This window comes from Mustela nigripes, chromosome 12, assembly GCF_022355385.1.
Source record: "Mustela nigripes isolate SB6536 chromosome 12, MUSNIG.SB6536, whole genome shotgun sequence".
In the NCBI taxonomy this organism is placed as follows: domain Eukaryota; kingdom Metazoa; phylum Chordata; class Mammalia; order Carnivora; family Mustelidae; genus Mustela; species Mustela nigripes.
The window spans coordinates 73,369,636-73,384,973 of NC_081568.1; the positions used below are offsets into that span (position 1 = coordinate 73,369,636).

The following is a 15,338-nucleotide window of genomic DNA, read 5'->3' on the forward strand; positions in this document are numbered from 1 at the left end:
ACTGAGGGTTGTTGGGGGGAGGGGGTTTGGGAGAAGGGGGTGGTATTATGGACATTGGGGAGGGTATGTGTTTTGGTGAGTGCTCTGAAGTGTGTAAACCTGGTGATTCACAGACCTGTACCCCTGGGGATAAAAATATATGTTTATAAAAAATAAAAAATTATATTAAAAAAAATTAACTTTCATTGTTTTTTAACTTTCTTAACATAACTACTAGAAATTTTTGAATTATATGTGTTTTATTTCTGTTGGACAGTACTGCTCTATATAGAAAATCTAAGCAAAATCAATACAGTATGTCTTAGGTACATGTTAAACAGAATATGTGCACACCCTCAACAGTATGACAACTACTAATACAACAGTGCAAGGGAGACCTAAATAAATGGAAGCTGTAACATGTTTATACATTGGAAGACTCATTACTTTTAAGATCTCTGTTCTTCTTGATTTGATCTATATAATCAGGGCAAACCCAATCAAAGTCCCAGCAGAATTTTTGGTAGAAACTGATAAACTGATTCTATAAAGTATCTGGAAATGTAAGTGACCAAGAATTGTCAAGGCAATCTGAAAGAAGGACAGAAGTTGAAAGATTTATATTATCAGATATCAAGATGTATTCTAATGCTACAGTAATTAAGGCAGTGTGGTATTTGTGCAAGATTGACACACTGACCAATGAAACACAGTAGAAAGACCAGAAACAGACTTATTTATATTCAGACTACAATTTATAACAATAGATTCTATACTGCAATACAGTAGGGGACAGTAGGGGAGAAAACAGTCTTGTCGAGTTAGTGGTTCTAAGTCAGGCACCAACATGAGGAAAAAGATTTTGATCCCTACCTCATTCTTTATACAAAACCAAATCCCAAATGGATTGTAAATTAAAATATGAAAGATGAAAGTATTTTTATGATTTTAGGGTGAGAAATGGGTCTTAGATAAAAAGTATGTTAACAATAAAGGAAAATACTAAATTAGACTGCGCTAAAAATAAGAATTTTGTATTTAAAAGATAGCATAAGGAAAGTGAAAGGTAGGGGCCCCTCGGTGGCTCAGTTGGTTAAGCGTCTGTCTTTGGATCAGGTCATGATCCCAGGGTCCTGGGGTCGAGTCCCACATCAGGCTCCTTGCTCAGTGGGGAGCCTGCTTCTCCCTCGCCTTCTGCCTGCTGTTCTTCCTACTTGTGATCCCTCTCTCTCTCTGTGTCAAATAAATCTTTTGAAAAGAAAGTGAAATGGAACTCATGAAGTGGGAGAAGATATTTACAACACACAGATCTGACAGAGGACTCTTATGTACAATATAACAAAAACTCCTATATACCAGTAAGAAAGGTCAGAAAATACAGGGCAAAATACTTGAACAGGCACCTTGCAAAATATAATATCCATGTCATCAATAAATGTGAAAAGGTGCTCAGCTACGTTAGCCATCAGGGAAATGCATATTAAAGCCAATGAGATACCCCTACATACTCATCAGAATGGCTGGAATGAAAAAAGTAAATAGCATCAAATATTGTGCATGGAGCAACTGGAACTTTTATGCACTCCTGGTCGTCATATCGTCATATAAATTGGAAGTAATACTCGGGGAAACTGTGGCAGTGGTGGCTAACGTGAAGGCAAACACAGCCCAAGTGACCCAGCATGCCCATTCCTACAGCATTCTGCCCTCACTGTGTCGATGCCAATTATGCATCCTGGAACTGGGGAAATGGCCACAGAGCGGACGTGTGGACACACTGGGACCACTATCAGATGGACCCTGATGAGAAACTACATTGATCACCTGACCCTGGAAGCCTGTAGTCTGACTGGTTGACCACAGTGGCCTTTGGATGTCCAGGATTAGTGTCCTCTTTGAGTGAGTATCCAGTAATCTCAGAGAAGCCCAAGTGTTTCTTCTTCCCCAGTGTGCACCCGTCCTGCTAAATAGCTGCAGGTCCCATTGAGGATAGCTAGAAGCAAGTTTTATGGTATAAATTTTTTGCCAAGTGACAGAGCCCTTCTTCAAAGGGACCCAGTCCTGGTTTCTTTCAAGGGGCTTTGGGATCATAAACTGGCTTGAGCCTGGCATTTGGTAGGGGGTAGGGAGGGGTTTTGTGTCCCACTCTTGTGATGATTAAAGTCACAATTTTGTTCATCAGAGTTCCCATTTACACAAATAAATCAGGCTTTAGTAGGCTGCCCATTTGTTCAGCTCCTGGGTCACCGTAATTAACCAGACAATGCCACAGATCTCTGTGCTTCAGACGAATCTGATTAGCACTTCAGCTGTGTTGCCTGCTGGGTAACCATGCCAACCTTGGCCTTGCCTCCTAAGTGCACTCTGTCCAGTGGCAGCAGTTTTCTCTTATCATTTCACACATAGAGAGGACAGCCACCATAGAGATCCTTGAGGACCTGATGTCCCTCACGGAATGTTTCTTTCTTACGGCCGGAATGAGGGCAGTGTCCTCCAGCCCCACTCTCAACAGGACAGCACATTTATGTTCGTTACAGGACATGTGCAGGAAAATTCATAGTATTTTCTTAGTCACCTAAAACTGGATGCTGCAGAAATGTCCATTTAGAGAAGGGTACTTACATAGATGAAGATGTATGCATATAATGGAACAGTCTACATCACGGAGAACAAAATTTTTGGCATGCAAAACAAATCTTGCAAACATGAGTGGAATGAAAGAACGCCACAAAAAAGACTGCATACTGTTTAATTCTGTTTATATCATTTCCCAAGATAAGCAAAACTAGTGTGTGGTGGTGTAGTGATTATCCTTGTGGGAGGAATGAGTATATGTAGCACAGGAGGAGGTCCCTGGGATCCTGCTGATTTTATTTTTTTTTCCTTGATTCAGGTGCTGGTTACACAGGTGTTCTCACTTTGTGAAAGTTTAGGAGCTGTGTGCTTATGCTTTGTGCACTTTTCTGTGTGAATGTTAGACCTCAGTGGATTTAAAAAAACAAACAAACAAACAAAAAAACAAACACAAAAAAAACAGATAAAGAATAGGCCCATACCTGGAGTACTAGATGACCCAACTTTACCTAGAACATAAAGGCCTTGAAAATATTTCTAGTCAACTTTTGCAGAAATGCCATCTTAGAAGTGTGGGATTTTGGTAAATGAAAGTATTTATTCTAGTAAATACTCTTGAAAGTGATTTTGTTTGTAGAACAAGAAGAAAGTCCTTCGATTGGCTGTGGGGTTAGGTAGAGTATGTGCATAAACATCTCAGGGGAGGGACTTTTTAGTTCAATACCCTATGTTCTTTCTATTATAGATGTCACCATTTTGAATTAAGTATGAAACTTCAGTAAATGGCAAATGCATTAAATAGATAAGCATCAAACATTTCCAGTATCTGTCCCAGGTGTATACAACACCTCTTACCTCTTCCAGATATCCGAACACCATTATTAATGGCGTTTTTGTTTTTATATGGCTTCTCCTGGCCCACAATCATTCCGGTGAAAGGTGCATACACGGTGGCTCCATCAGAGCACAAGACATCCACACCCTGGTGAAGCCTGTGAGTTCTAGAATGTAAATAAGAATGCACAGACTGAGGAACTGGCCTTGGAACATTTTTGTCCAGAAACGTGGTGTTAACTCATTGTTCCCAGGCTAGGATATCAAACCCTAGAACTGGAGAACACGTTGGGATGTCCTTACTCTCCATTTTAACCTCCCCCACTGAAGTTAGAATAACCCTATTGTAAAGATTAAAACATTTCAGATAGTATTTGGTATGTAGAAAGCCTTTAAGAATTTATGAACTATGGTTATTATATGGCATTTTGGGGAAATGAGCCAATCTATGTAAGTAAATTTTATAGATACATGAATCTTGACCCCTTCAAGTCCACTTAAAAAGCTGTCTTTTTATGGAGACCTATTATAAATGAATTACATTGCCCTCATCTTACTTTTGTCTCAGTAATCCCAAAGTGATTATAAACATCATTTACTGTTGGGGCATGTGGGTGGCTCCAGCTATGAAACATCCAACTCTTGGTTTCAGTTCAGGTCGTGATCTTGGGGTCATGGGATGGAGCCCTGAGTTGGGTTGTCTTCTCATTATGGAGTCTGCTTGGAATTCTCTCTCTCCCTCTCTCCAGTAAATAAATAAATATTTTTAAAAAATCATTTACTGTGTATGATATTTTAATACAGTGAGTTTAATACTCCTGAGTTTATCAGAGTGAATGAAGCACAAACACAAAATGATTCCGGCTTGTGAGATTTCTAAGTTGTGTCTGACAACCCTCACTGTTGTCCTTATGCCCACTCTTACCAAGCTCTTCTCCTCTGTAAAAGGCCAGCACCTGAAAAATCAGATTCATGATGATTGTTGGATGTTTGCGGGCCTCCCTCTTTATTATATGCTGTGTTCCCAATTCAGAGTCCGTCCTTGAAGTAGAGGTCTTGGAAGCTGCTCTAAAGACATTAGTACAACTGCTTTCGCCCCTGGATCCTACTGTCAGAGGGAGATGAACACTTGAGGCAAGGACATTAAGCAAAGAGGTAAGAACCAAAAGAATACCTTTGGGCCGTGTACTGGCCACAACCGTGACTGTCACATGTCCTGATCTCATTGGAAGACTTGCCAGCACAGATATTAGCCCATGGTCCAGCCAGTGCTAAAAAAGAGAAACATGAGAAGCAGGTTTTCTGACCTCCATATTTCCAGTCTCTCTTTATCTTATATGTATCCCAGTGGATTCAAAAATTCTGTTTTCACTATAGCTTTTCTCTAACTTTCTGTAGGTTATGGGCAGGTCTTCCTTTTAACTCCTGATTCAGATGGAAAATTAGCTTTTTTCATGGCCATAAAATAACTGTTTTATTACATACAGTGTATTTGCAACTGTTTATTTGTAAGCATAAATACATCTCCATCATTATAGTCTGTTTCAGATTATTGACTAATGAGTGACATAGATTGTGCTTTTCAAATTTTCTTTGCTTATTACTTGGGACCATTATGTTCAGGTTAAGCAAAAATGAACAGCATGGTTCAAAGAAATAATTCTAGAAATTCTAAAGTAACTTTGAAATGTTCCCTTACTGCCAGTCTTAATAATCAAATCCAAGAAAATGTTTGAATTAAAAGAGTAAACAGACTCTGAACTAGCAAAGTTTATTTAGCACTAAATAAATCTCTTTCATATTTACAAACATGGAAGAGGGAGATTCTTAGAAATAAGAACTTGTCAAACCAATTTAGAGTGGAAAGAAAAGAAAAGGGAAAGAAGGGAGTAGAAATAATTATATGAAAAATTGTATAGCAATAAAGCATGGAAGAGGGGCTGGCTCTCTCAGTGTATTTTATCCGCACTTGTTTGAGGTATAGCTTGTCTTTAGTATGGTAAGCAGTAAATACTCAATTGAGTTAAATCTCCTAGGCTTTCGATGTTAATATTCATAGAGAGATGCGGTTAGCAAATTCATCTTTATATTTTGAAATAAACTAACAAAATAGAAGCAAAAACAAGAATGAGCTAATTTGATTGTTGATTTTATTTAAAGATATTTTACTATCCATAGATACACGTGGTATAAGAGGAGCTACAGAATATGGCCTTTTGTATATTCTTTAATATACTTTTTAGATGATGGGTTTCAGATGTCTTATACCTTTGAGCAAAGCTTCAAGTCAATATCTTGATCGAGATATAATACCATCACTTTGGCAACAAATATTTATCTCTGGGAATTGAGGCAGATATTAGACAACTTATTAAATGACTCATTTTTTTCTCCTGACTCTTAAGGGAGTGTTCCCCTTGTCTTAGTCCATACCAGTTGCTATTATCAGGAATTCTCCAAATCAAATTCTCACACAGACTTTTTATTTTCTAATGATGTTCCAATTAAATCCTAGACCAAGATTGATAAACCTTTCTTTAAGTCCTCCATTCTACTTTTCTGTTTCCCTCATTAAAGAGTGGAAATCATGGAGGACCGTCCACCCCCGACCATGTATTCTTCCTAGCCCATTTTCAGTAGTCAACCATGTAAGTTTCTGTTGTGGCTGTGATATTAATGACTTTTAAATCTTTTATTAAATTTTTTTTTCTAAATTAGCCAAGTTCCTAAAATTGTTTTTGACTTACCAGTTGAAATCAAGACAGCAGAGAGAAGGACTCCTGTGGAAAACATTTGGCTTTTGCTTTCTTTATGATGTTTCTTCCTCTGATAATTTGAATTGCCCCCACTCTCTTTGAAGAATAGCCGAGTTTGAATTATTTAGCCTCAGAATGTTGCATCTCTCATTTCTTTAATTTAGTATGAGACACACACAAAAAATACGAGAATGAAGCAAGTCCAAGTTGAATATTCCCTGGGTACCTATCTGGTTCACATGTAGGACCTATGTAAAAGTGTTTGATCTGGAAAAGAAGGTAATTTTATTGGAAATGCTGACTAAATATTAACAGAAAATGATAAGACTAGGCGACTGTCTTCTGGGCTGTGGCTGGCTTCCTGAATGGTTGTGTACATAGAAAGACTATAAAAATATACACAGATTAACTTTAGGATAATAAGTACCTCTGAAGAGGGAGGGAAATAGAATTATGGAGGGGTATACAGAATGCTTAAACTCTAAAATACTTTGTAAAAAGCATGAGAAGCCAGTAGATCAAAGTATGAATTAATCATCAGAGGTAGATACATGGTGATTGGTATATTAATATATGTGATTTTCTGTATATTTCAAGTATGTGTCCATACCTCCTTCTTGTTATGTTTAATATTATATGAGGCCCTGGGATTTTCTGTGCAAACATCCCCATGTAAATAATTTGTCAGTGGCTGCAGGAGACCGAGATTGTCGCCTCAGTTTTCGCTCCCTGCATCCCCACCCTTCCCATGTTCTCTTCAGAGGCAGGGGAGCTTTCACAGCCTTTGCTGTGTGTCTCAGCTCTGCAACCTGCTTTGACCAATCAAGTGAGACACAAGTGACAGTTCATGAGTAGAGCCTGAGCCCTACAGGGAATTGTCTCTCCCCTTCTTGTGTTCTGCCTTCACTGTGCAGACAACCTTCCCAGACTAACTTGCTGGCCCTCCGGAAGAGGGTGAAAGTCACATGGAAGGGATCCACCCTAGCCAGCCCCCCCCCCCCCCACCTACAGCCAGCCTGGCACACCCCTTCATTTACATTAGAAAACCATCAGCTCTCAGAGTTACAGAGCACAGTAAAGGAAATATTAAGGGAGTTAAAGCAAATACAAGCTAGCCAACCAAATGTGCCCTGGAGGAGACTGACTTATGTCCTTTTAGAAATCGTAGCCCAGGACCTGAAGGCACTCTCACTGTTTCTTGTGTATTGTCAGGGATTGTAAGGAACACTGAGGTGATGGCTACATGGTAGAGATCTTTTGTTTAGAGACTCTGACCTGTTAGTAGACAACATTGAGTTATCTATTTTTGAGTCAGACCTTCATCTCCTCTGAGCTATACTTCCTCACAAGGAAATGTATTTGGATGTCAGGTTACTTGTTGGGCTATAGTTATGGAAGGATGTTTAAGATTTGCAAGGTCAACTATCAGCATAAGTTGACCTCTTATGTCTCCCCCATCCCTCATGCCTGGACCATTTTATTTTTATGAGCACTTTCACAAAAGGTAAAGGGGTCAGGAGGAAGAAGAGAAATTCAAACTGGCTGTAATTCTAGTTTGAGGGCAGTAGTATTAAAAACTACTTCCTGTATCGAGACTAACTAGAAGTGACTTGCCTCTTTTACCACATCATTCTCCTCTGCTGTTAGAAAGGTTTGCAGTAGAATAACGTGAGAGCTCACACACGTGACAGACTCGATTGTTTCCTCCTGTCTCGTCCCTGCTTCTCTCTAACTCTGTCTCTGCTTCCTCCGACGTAGGAAGTAAACTCACCCCAAAATGCCAGAGTGAGGGGACTGGTTGGATTCCAGGAGTTGATGAACAAATTGGTTCCGATTTAAAATCTCTGAATCCTATACTTTGATAAGCCAAAGAAAGCACTTCATCTTATTTTAGGGTTAATACTATCCTTTTGTAATAATTTATTATTAATAAGTAGCTGTATTTATTGTTCTGATTATGCAAGTAATGCATTCTTTTTTTTCTTTTTAAGATTTTATTTATTTATTTTAGAGAAAGGAAGAGGGAGCTGGGGGAAGAACAGATGAGGAGGGAGAGAACCCCAAGCAGACTCCATGCTAAGCTCAGAGCCCCATACCAGACCTGATCCTGCAACCCACATGCAGCATAGAGCCCAGTTCAGGACTTGATCTCATTACCTGAGACCGAGACCTGAGCCAAAATCAAGGCTTGGACGCTTAACCAACTGAGCCGCCCAGGCACCACCATACTATATTTTTATGGCATAAATTATCTCCCCCCCTCCCAAAATTTCAGAAGAGTCTGAACATTCCCCACTAACATTTTTGGGTATATGTGTTTCTCTTTTAATTTTGAGCTAGTCTCTCTTGTTCAGGAAAATACCCATATCCTATTAAATATTCTCTTCACCTGAGCATAACACTAGAAGTTAAATGCAAGAAAAGACTACCGATTTTAGTAGAATACTAAATAATGGAAGAGTTGACGTTTTGGGTATGTCTGAGTGCTTCCGTTTGGGAACATTTACATGAAACCTTTTTGGTTTTCCCTAGCTGTGGGAATAGTGGGTGAGAGGGCAAGGATACCGTTTCTTAATAACTTTGATATTTGGTTCGATCTGCAATTCAGAGGCCTTTGCAAAAGGGAGGAGGCCAGTGTGTTTTGCAAAGGGTTGTTGGCCTGGATCACCTGACCAAACATAATAGAGTCCTCCTATGTTTCACTGGGATAAACCTATCTAGAAACAGCATGTTGTGTTAAGCTACTGATTTATTAAACAAATGCATTCTGAAACCTGAAATAAGTCCAGAACTGCTCTACTAAAGTCAGCCCTAGTCTTGATTAGAATAAAGAAGGCATAAAACACATGTTCTGGCTGGTAGAAGCCTCAGCCTCATGATGAGGCCCCATCTGGCATCTTCCATCTCTGATTCAAGAATGCTGAGTGAACATTTAAATCCTTTCTACCTTCCTCAACTCTTATTTCCCCTCTCCTGTCATCCCTCACAAATCCTCTGTGTAGACAGAGAACAGTAACAATTTTAAGTATGAGACATTAGTCACCACAGCTTTGAGAGGTGAAATTAGCAAGGGGGTGGCTCTTGATTACAAAAATAATTTTAACATGGGGAATTGTTCCCAAGTTTTCTAAAGTATGGGGTGTTTGACTTCCTGGGAAACAGGAACTTAAGCATTTTTTAATAAGCCATTTACTTTGTCATTGATGGAATAATGGAAGGGATAGGTTGTAGTCCTTAGAATGGAGCATTCAAATTTCTGTGTTTTGAGTTAAGTTCTGTACTGCTGAAAGCAGAAAGCTATCTTTACGAAATATAGACACAGCACTTCAAGGTTAGAGGGATGTGACCTGGAGGTTTTCTGGCTAGAGACCCCCGAAGGAACATTGTCTATCTCAGAGTGGCAGCTATGCGAGTACAGGTAGCATGACTTCCCTGCCTGTGTTCAAGGCAGACACTATGTATCAAGCATGTTCCTCTGTCAGACTATTCAGGCATGTCCTCATGATCTTGCTCATTGTGGATTCTTTCCCAACTGTTACTATATTGAAATCAGCATCTGGATTGAAATCTACTTGTCATTCTTGATTGAGGCGAATTTACCTTCATCCAGAATCTGGCTGTTAGTTTTTATTCAGTATCCCAGAGTCTGAGGCAGGGCAGGTGGTTCAGGTTCATCAAGTTACTGGAGGTTAAATAAATGAGCACAGAGGTAGGTAGGTAGGTAAGTAGCTATGATTTTCAGTGGAGATGATTTCTCTCTACTGACAGGATGTGCTTCCTCCCTTCTTGATGTTAGAAATTTGGGAAAGTGGTTTGATGAAGATAGAATGAGAGCAATAAGAGATAAAGAATTTTAAGGGGTTTTCCAACCATGTGGAATCTCTCTGTCTCTCTTTTGAGAAAATGGATTAGAAAATGTTTCCATCTTGGGTGGCACCAAATGGGCCCACGAACTTCCGTCTCATTGATTCCCTCTCTGGCTCTCTAGACCCATGTTCTTCCATTGGGAGAACCTGGAGGTAGGAAAGGTGACACTTGATATGAGTGTTTGCTCAGGATTTGAGAATGAGCCAAGAGGAATAACTACCGTATGTAGTAAATGTGTGTGTGTGTTTTATATCTGCTAACATATTAAATCTTCTTAAAATTAACATTTAATTCACATACCATAAAATTTACCCTTTTAACGTAGTTCAGTGGTTTTAGTATGGTTACAAAATCATACAGTTATTACCTCAGTCTGATTTCAGAATACTTTTATCACTGCAAAGGAAAAACCTTACACTTTAGTAATCACTCCCCATTCCTACTATCTCTAGCCTCTAACACCTATTAATCTACTTTTCCTCTTTATGGATTTGCCTATTCTGGACATTTCATGTAAATGAAATCCTACAATATGTGGCCTTTTCTGTCTGGTTTCTCTCACTCAGCATAATGTTTTCAAGGTTATCCATGTTGTAACATGTATCACAGCTTTATTCCTTTTTATGATTGAATAATAAATAGTCCATTGCATGAATATGCTACATTTTGTAGTTGGTGGACATTTGGATGGTCTTCACTTTTGGCTCTGATGACTATATGATGTCTGTATGATGACTGTGATGGCCATAGTGGCTGTCATGGCCATAGTGATGTGTATGTGATGGCCATGATGGCTGTCATGCACATTCAGCTACAAGTTTTGTGTGGACATGTATGTTAGTTCCCTTGGGTCTGTCTCTAGAAGTGGAATTGCTGTGTGTTTAACTTTTTTGAGAAACTGTTAAACTGTTTTCTAGAACAGCTACATCAGTTTATATTTTTGCACCAGCAATGCGTGAAAGTTCCATTTTCTCCACATCCTTACCAACAGTTGTTTTAATTTTTCTTTTTAATTATAACTATCCAAGGGGACATGTGGTGATATCTCATTGTGGTTTTGATTTGAATTTCTCTCATAAGTAATGAGGCTGAACATCTTTGCATGTGCTTATTGCCCATTTTTATATCCTCCTTGGAGAAATGTCTATTTAAATGTTCTGTCCAATTTTTAATTGAGTTATTTATCCTTTTATTGTTCAGTTGTAAGGGTTCTTTTCATATTCAAGATACTAGTCTTTGGGGGTGCCTGGGTGGCTCAGTGGGTTAAAGCCTCTGCCTTCAGCTCAGGTCATGATCCCAGGGTCCGGGGATCGAGCCCCACATCAGGTTCTCTGTTCCATGGAGAGCCTGCTTCCTCCTCTCTCTCTCTGCCTGCCTCTCTGCCTACTTGTGATCTCTGTCTGCCAAGATACTAGTCTAGTCTTTGTCAGATACATGATTTGTAAATATTTTGTCCCACCACATGTGTTTTCTTTTCACTTTCCTTGATGGTGTTCTTTGAAGCACAGAAGTTTTTAATTTTAATGACATTTACTATAATTTCTCCCTTTGGCTCTTGTGTTTTAGGTGTCATATCTGAAAAATCTTTGATCCAAGGTCATGAAGATTTATTTATGCCTTTGTTTTAAGAGTTCAGAATTTTGCATTTAGGAAATGTATTTTGATCCATTTTGAGTTCATTGTTGTTTATGGTATGAAGCAAGGAGTCCACATTTATCTTTTTTGTATGCAGATATCCAGTTTTCCCAGCACCATTTGTTTAAAAGACTTATATTTCCCTCATTTAATTTTTTTTGGCACCCTTGTTGGAATTCTGTACTGTCAATTCTGTTTCATTGATTTATATGTCTGTCTCATGTTACTACCACACAGACTTGATTCCTATAGCTTTCTAGTAAATTTCAAAATCAGGAAGTCTGAGTCTTCCAACTTTTTCTTTTTTCTCATAATTATTTTGGTTATTCTCGATCTTTTGCATTTTAATATAAATTTTTTAGAATTAGCTTGTTGGTTTCTGGAAAAACTGAAAGGCAGCTGGAATTCTGATAGAGGTTGAATTGAATTTTTAGATCCATTTGGGGAGTATTGTCATTTTGATGATGTTAACTCCCCAAGTTTTTGAACATGGAATACTTTTCCATTTGTTTAGGTTCTCTTTAAATTTATTTTAGTAAGTTTGGTAGTTTTCAAGATACACATCTTGCACTTCATTTGTTAAATGTGTGACTTAAGTATTTCTCTCTTTTTTTGATGTTGTTATAAATCAAATTGCTTTCTTAATTGCATTTTTATATTGTTCTTTCCTGGGGTATAGAAATACAACTGCTTTTTGCATATATATCTTATATCCTATAGTCCGGCCAAATCCATTTATTTGGTTTAAGAGTTTCCATTTGTTGAGGGGGAGGAGCAAGATGGTGGAGGAGTAGGAGACCTAAATTTCATCTGGTCCCAGGAATTCAGCTAGATAGTTATCAAACCATTGTGAACACCTACAAACTCAACAGGCGATTGAAGAAAAGAATAGCAGCAATTCTGTGAATAGAAAAGCAACTACATTCTGGAAGGTAGGACATGCAGAGAAGTGAATCTGAGGTAGCATTTGGGAAGATAGACCATGGGGGTAGAGGCTGGCTCCCAGCAAGCAGTAGAGCAGTAGGAGCACAAAATTGGAACTTTTAGAAATCTGCTCACTGAGGGACATCACTCTAGTGGTTAAACTGGGGTGGGGGGTAAAATTGTCTCTGGGTCAGTGTGGTCTCAGGATTTTGGGGACACAGAAAGACCAGAGGTGTCTGAGTGTGGCAGAGCCCTCAGATATTGGAGTGGGGAAGCCAGCTGTAGAGACAGAGCCTAGGAGTGGGCTCTCAACTTGAGGTTGTCATAAACAGTGAGCCCCAGCACAGTTGGGCTACTGCTCTTCCATCAGGGACCCAACAAGCAGCAGAGCTGGGGAAACTCACCTTCTGCCTCCAGGAGGAGCAGTGAGGGAGCGCATGACAGGAATCTGCTGGGTTTGGAGACTCCAAATGGAGCTGTGTGCCAGAAATAGAAACACTGTCACAGGCCTGGTGAGCTCGGAGTGCGGCTGGAGACCAGCGAGACAGGAGTGATTGACTGCTTTTCTCTCAGGGCACACTGAGGAGTGAGGCCCTGAGTTCTTGGTCCCTACAGGGCTGGAAATTGGGAGGTTGCCATCGTCACTCCGATCCTCCAAAGCCATACGGAAAGCATTCAGGGAACAAAAGCTACCAAGAGCAAACTGAGCAGATTACTTAGCCTGGCTCCTGGCAAGGGTGGTGCAATTCTACCTTGGGCAAAGACATTTGAGAATCACTGCAACAGGCCCTTCCCCCAGAAGGTCAGCAAGAACATCCAGCCAAGACCAAGTTTACTGATAAATGAGAACTGTGGAACTCCAGAGCTAGGAGAATACAGCCCGTGGAATTCATGGCTTTCCCTCCATCATTCTTTAGTCTTGCAAAATTAATTTTTAAATTTTTCGCTTTTTTCTTTTTCTATTTTTTAAAATTTTGCTTCTTTCCTTTTTCAACCAGCATCTTATCTTGTCAATTCCTTTTAAAAAATCTTTTTAAATTTTCATTTTTACAGTCATATTCCATACCTTCATCTTATTTACCCTTATTTTTTACATATATAAGTTCTTCTTTCTTAAAATTTTGGGAGGCAGTTTCTTCTAAGAGACCAAAATATACCCAAAATCTAGTGTGTGGCTCTGTTCTATTCACCAGCCTGATCATATTTTTTTTTCCCTCTCTTTTCCCCCTGGTTTTGGATCTCTTCTGATTTGTTTAGTGTATATTTTTCTGGTGTTATTGTTTCCCTTTTAGCATTTTATTCTTTCATTCATCTATTCTTCGCTGGACAAAATGACAAAAATGGAAAAACTCACCTCAGAAAAAAGAACAAGAGGCAGTATGGACAGCCAGGGACCTAATCCATACAGACATTACTAAGATGTCAGAACCAGAGCTCAGAATGACAATTATAAAGATGCCAGCTGGGCTCGAAAAAAACATAGAAGATACTGGAGAATCCCTTTCTGGAGAAATAAAAGAACTAAAATCTAACCAAATTGAAATAAAAAAGGCTATTAATGAGGTACGATAAAAAATGGAGGCTTTAACTGCTAGAATAAATGAGTCAGAAGAGAGATTTAGTGATATAGAAGACCAAATGATGGAGAATAAAGAAGCTGAGAAAAAGAGAGGTAAACAACTAATGGATGATGAGGGGAAAATTTGAGAGATAAGTGATATCATAAGACTAAACAATATTAGAATAATTGGGATCCCAGATGAAGAAGAAAGAGAGAGGGGCAGAAGGTATATTGGAGCAAATTATAGTGGAGAACTTCCCTGATATGGGGAAGGAAACAGACATCAAAATCCAGAAGGCACAGAGAACTCCTCTCAAAATCCATATAAATAGGACAACACCCTATCATTTAATAGTAAAACTTACAAGTCTCAGAGACAAAGAGAAAAATCCTGAAAGCAGCTCAGGACAAGAGGTCTGTAACCTACAAAGGTAGAAGTATTAAATTGGCAGCACACCTATCCACAGAGACCTGGCAGGTCAGAAAGGACTGGCATGATATATTCAGAGCACTAAATGAGAAAAATATGAAGCCAAAAATACTATATCCAACAAGGTTGTCATTGAAAATAGATAAAAAGCTTCCAGGACAAACAAAAACGAAAGAATTTGTAAACACCAAACCAGCCCTACAGGAAATATTGAAAGGGGTCCTCTAAGCAAGAAGAAAGCCTAAAAGTAACAGAACAGAAAGGAACAGAGGTAATATACAGTAACAGTCACCTTACAGACAATACAATGGCACTAAATTCATGTCTTTCAATAGTTGCCCTAAATGTAAATGGGCTAAATGCCCCAATCAAAAGACACAGGGTATCTGAATGGTTAAAAAAATAAGACCCATTGATATTCTATTTACAAGAAACTCATTTTAGACCCATAGACTCCTCTAGATTGGAAGTGAGGGGGTGGAAAACAATTTACCATGCTAATGGACATCAAAAGAAAGCTGGGATGACAATCAGATTTCAAACCAAAGACTATAATTAGCAATGAGGAAGGACACTTTATCATACTTAAAGGGTCTTTATAACAGGAAGATCTCATAATTTTAAATATCTATGCCTCTAACATGGGAGCAGCCAATTATATAAGCCAATTAACAACAAAATCAAAGAAACACATAGACAGGGGCGCCTGGGTGGCTCAGTGGGTTAAGCCGCTGCCTTCGGCTCAGGTCATGATCTCAGGGTCCTGGGATCGAGCCCC

The 15,338-nt window shown here is 39.1% G+C and overlaps 1 protein-coding gene across 1 annotated transcript in view; it reads right to left on the bottom strand.

Annotated features, from left to right (window-relative positions):
* LECT2 (leukocyte cell derived chemotaxin 2) overlaps window positions 1-6,405 on the bottom strand; it is an 8,742-nt gene extending 2,337 nt beyond the window's left edge. Inside the window, exons 1-3 of the mRNA XM_059417618.1 lie at window positions 6,135-6,405; window positions 4,562-4,658; window positions 3,409-3,554 (exon numbers count right to left, since the gene is read on the bottom strand). Of these exons, the coding sequence (XP_059273601.1) occupies window positions 3,409-3,554; window positions 4,562-4,658; window positions 6,135-6,180 (289 nt within the window). The 5' untranslated portion in view covers window positions 6,181-6,405. The remainder of the gene's footprint in view (window positions 1-3,408; window positions 3,555-4,561; window positions 4,659-6,134) is intronic.
* Between the last annotated feature and the right edge of the window lie 8,933 nt (window positions 6,406-15,338).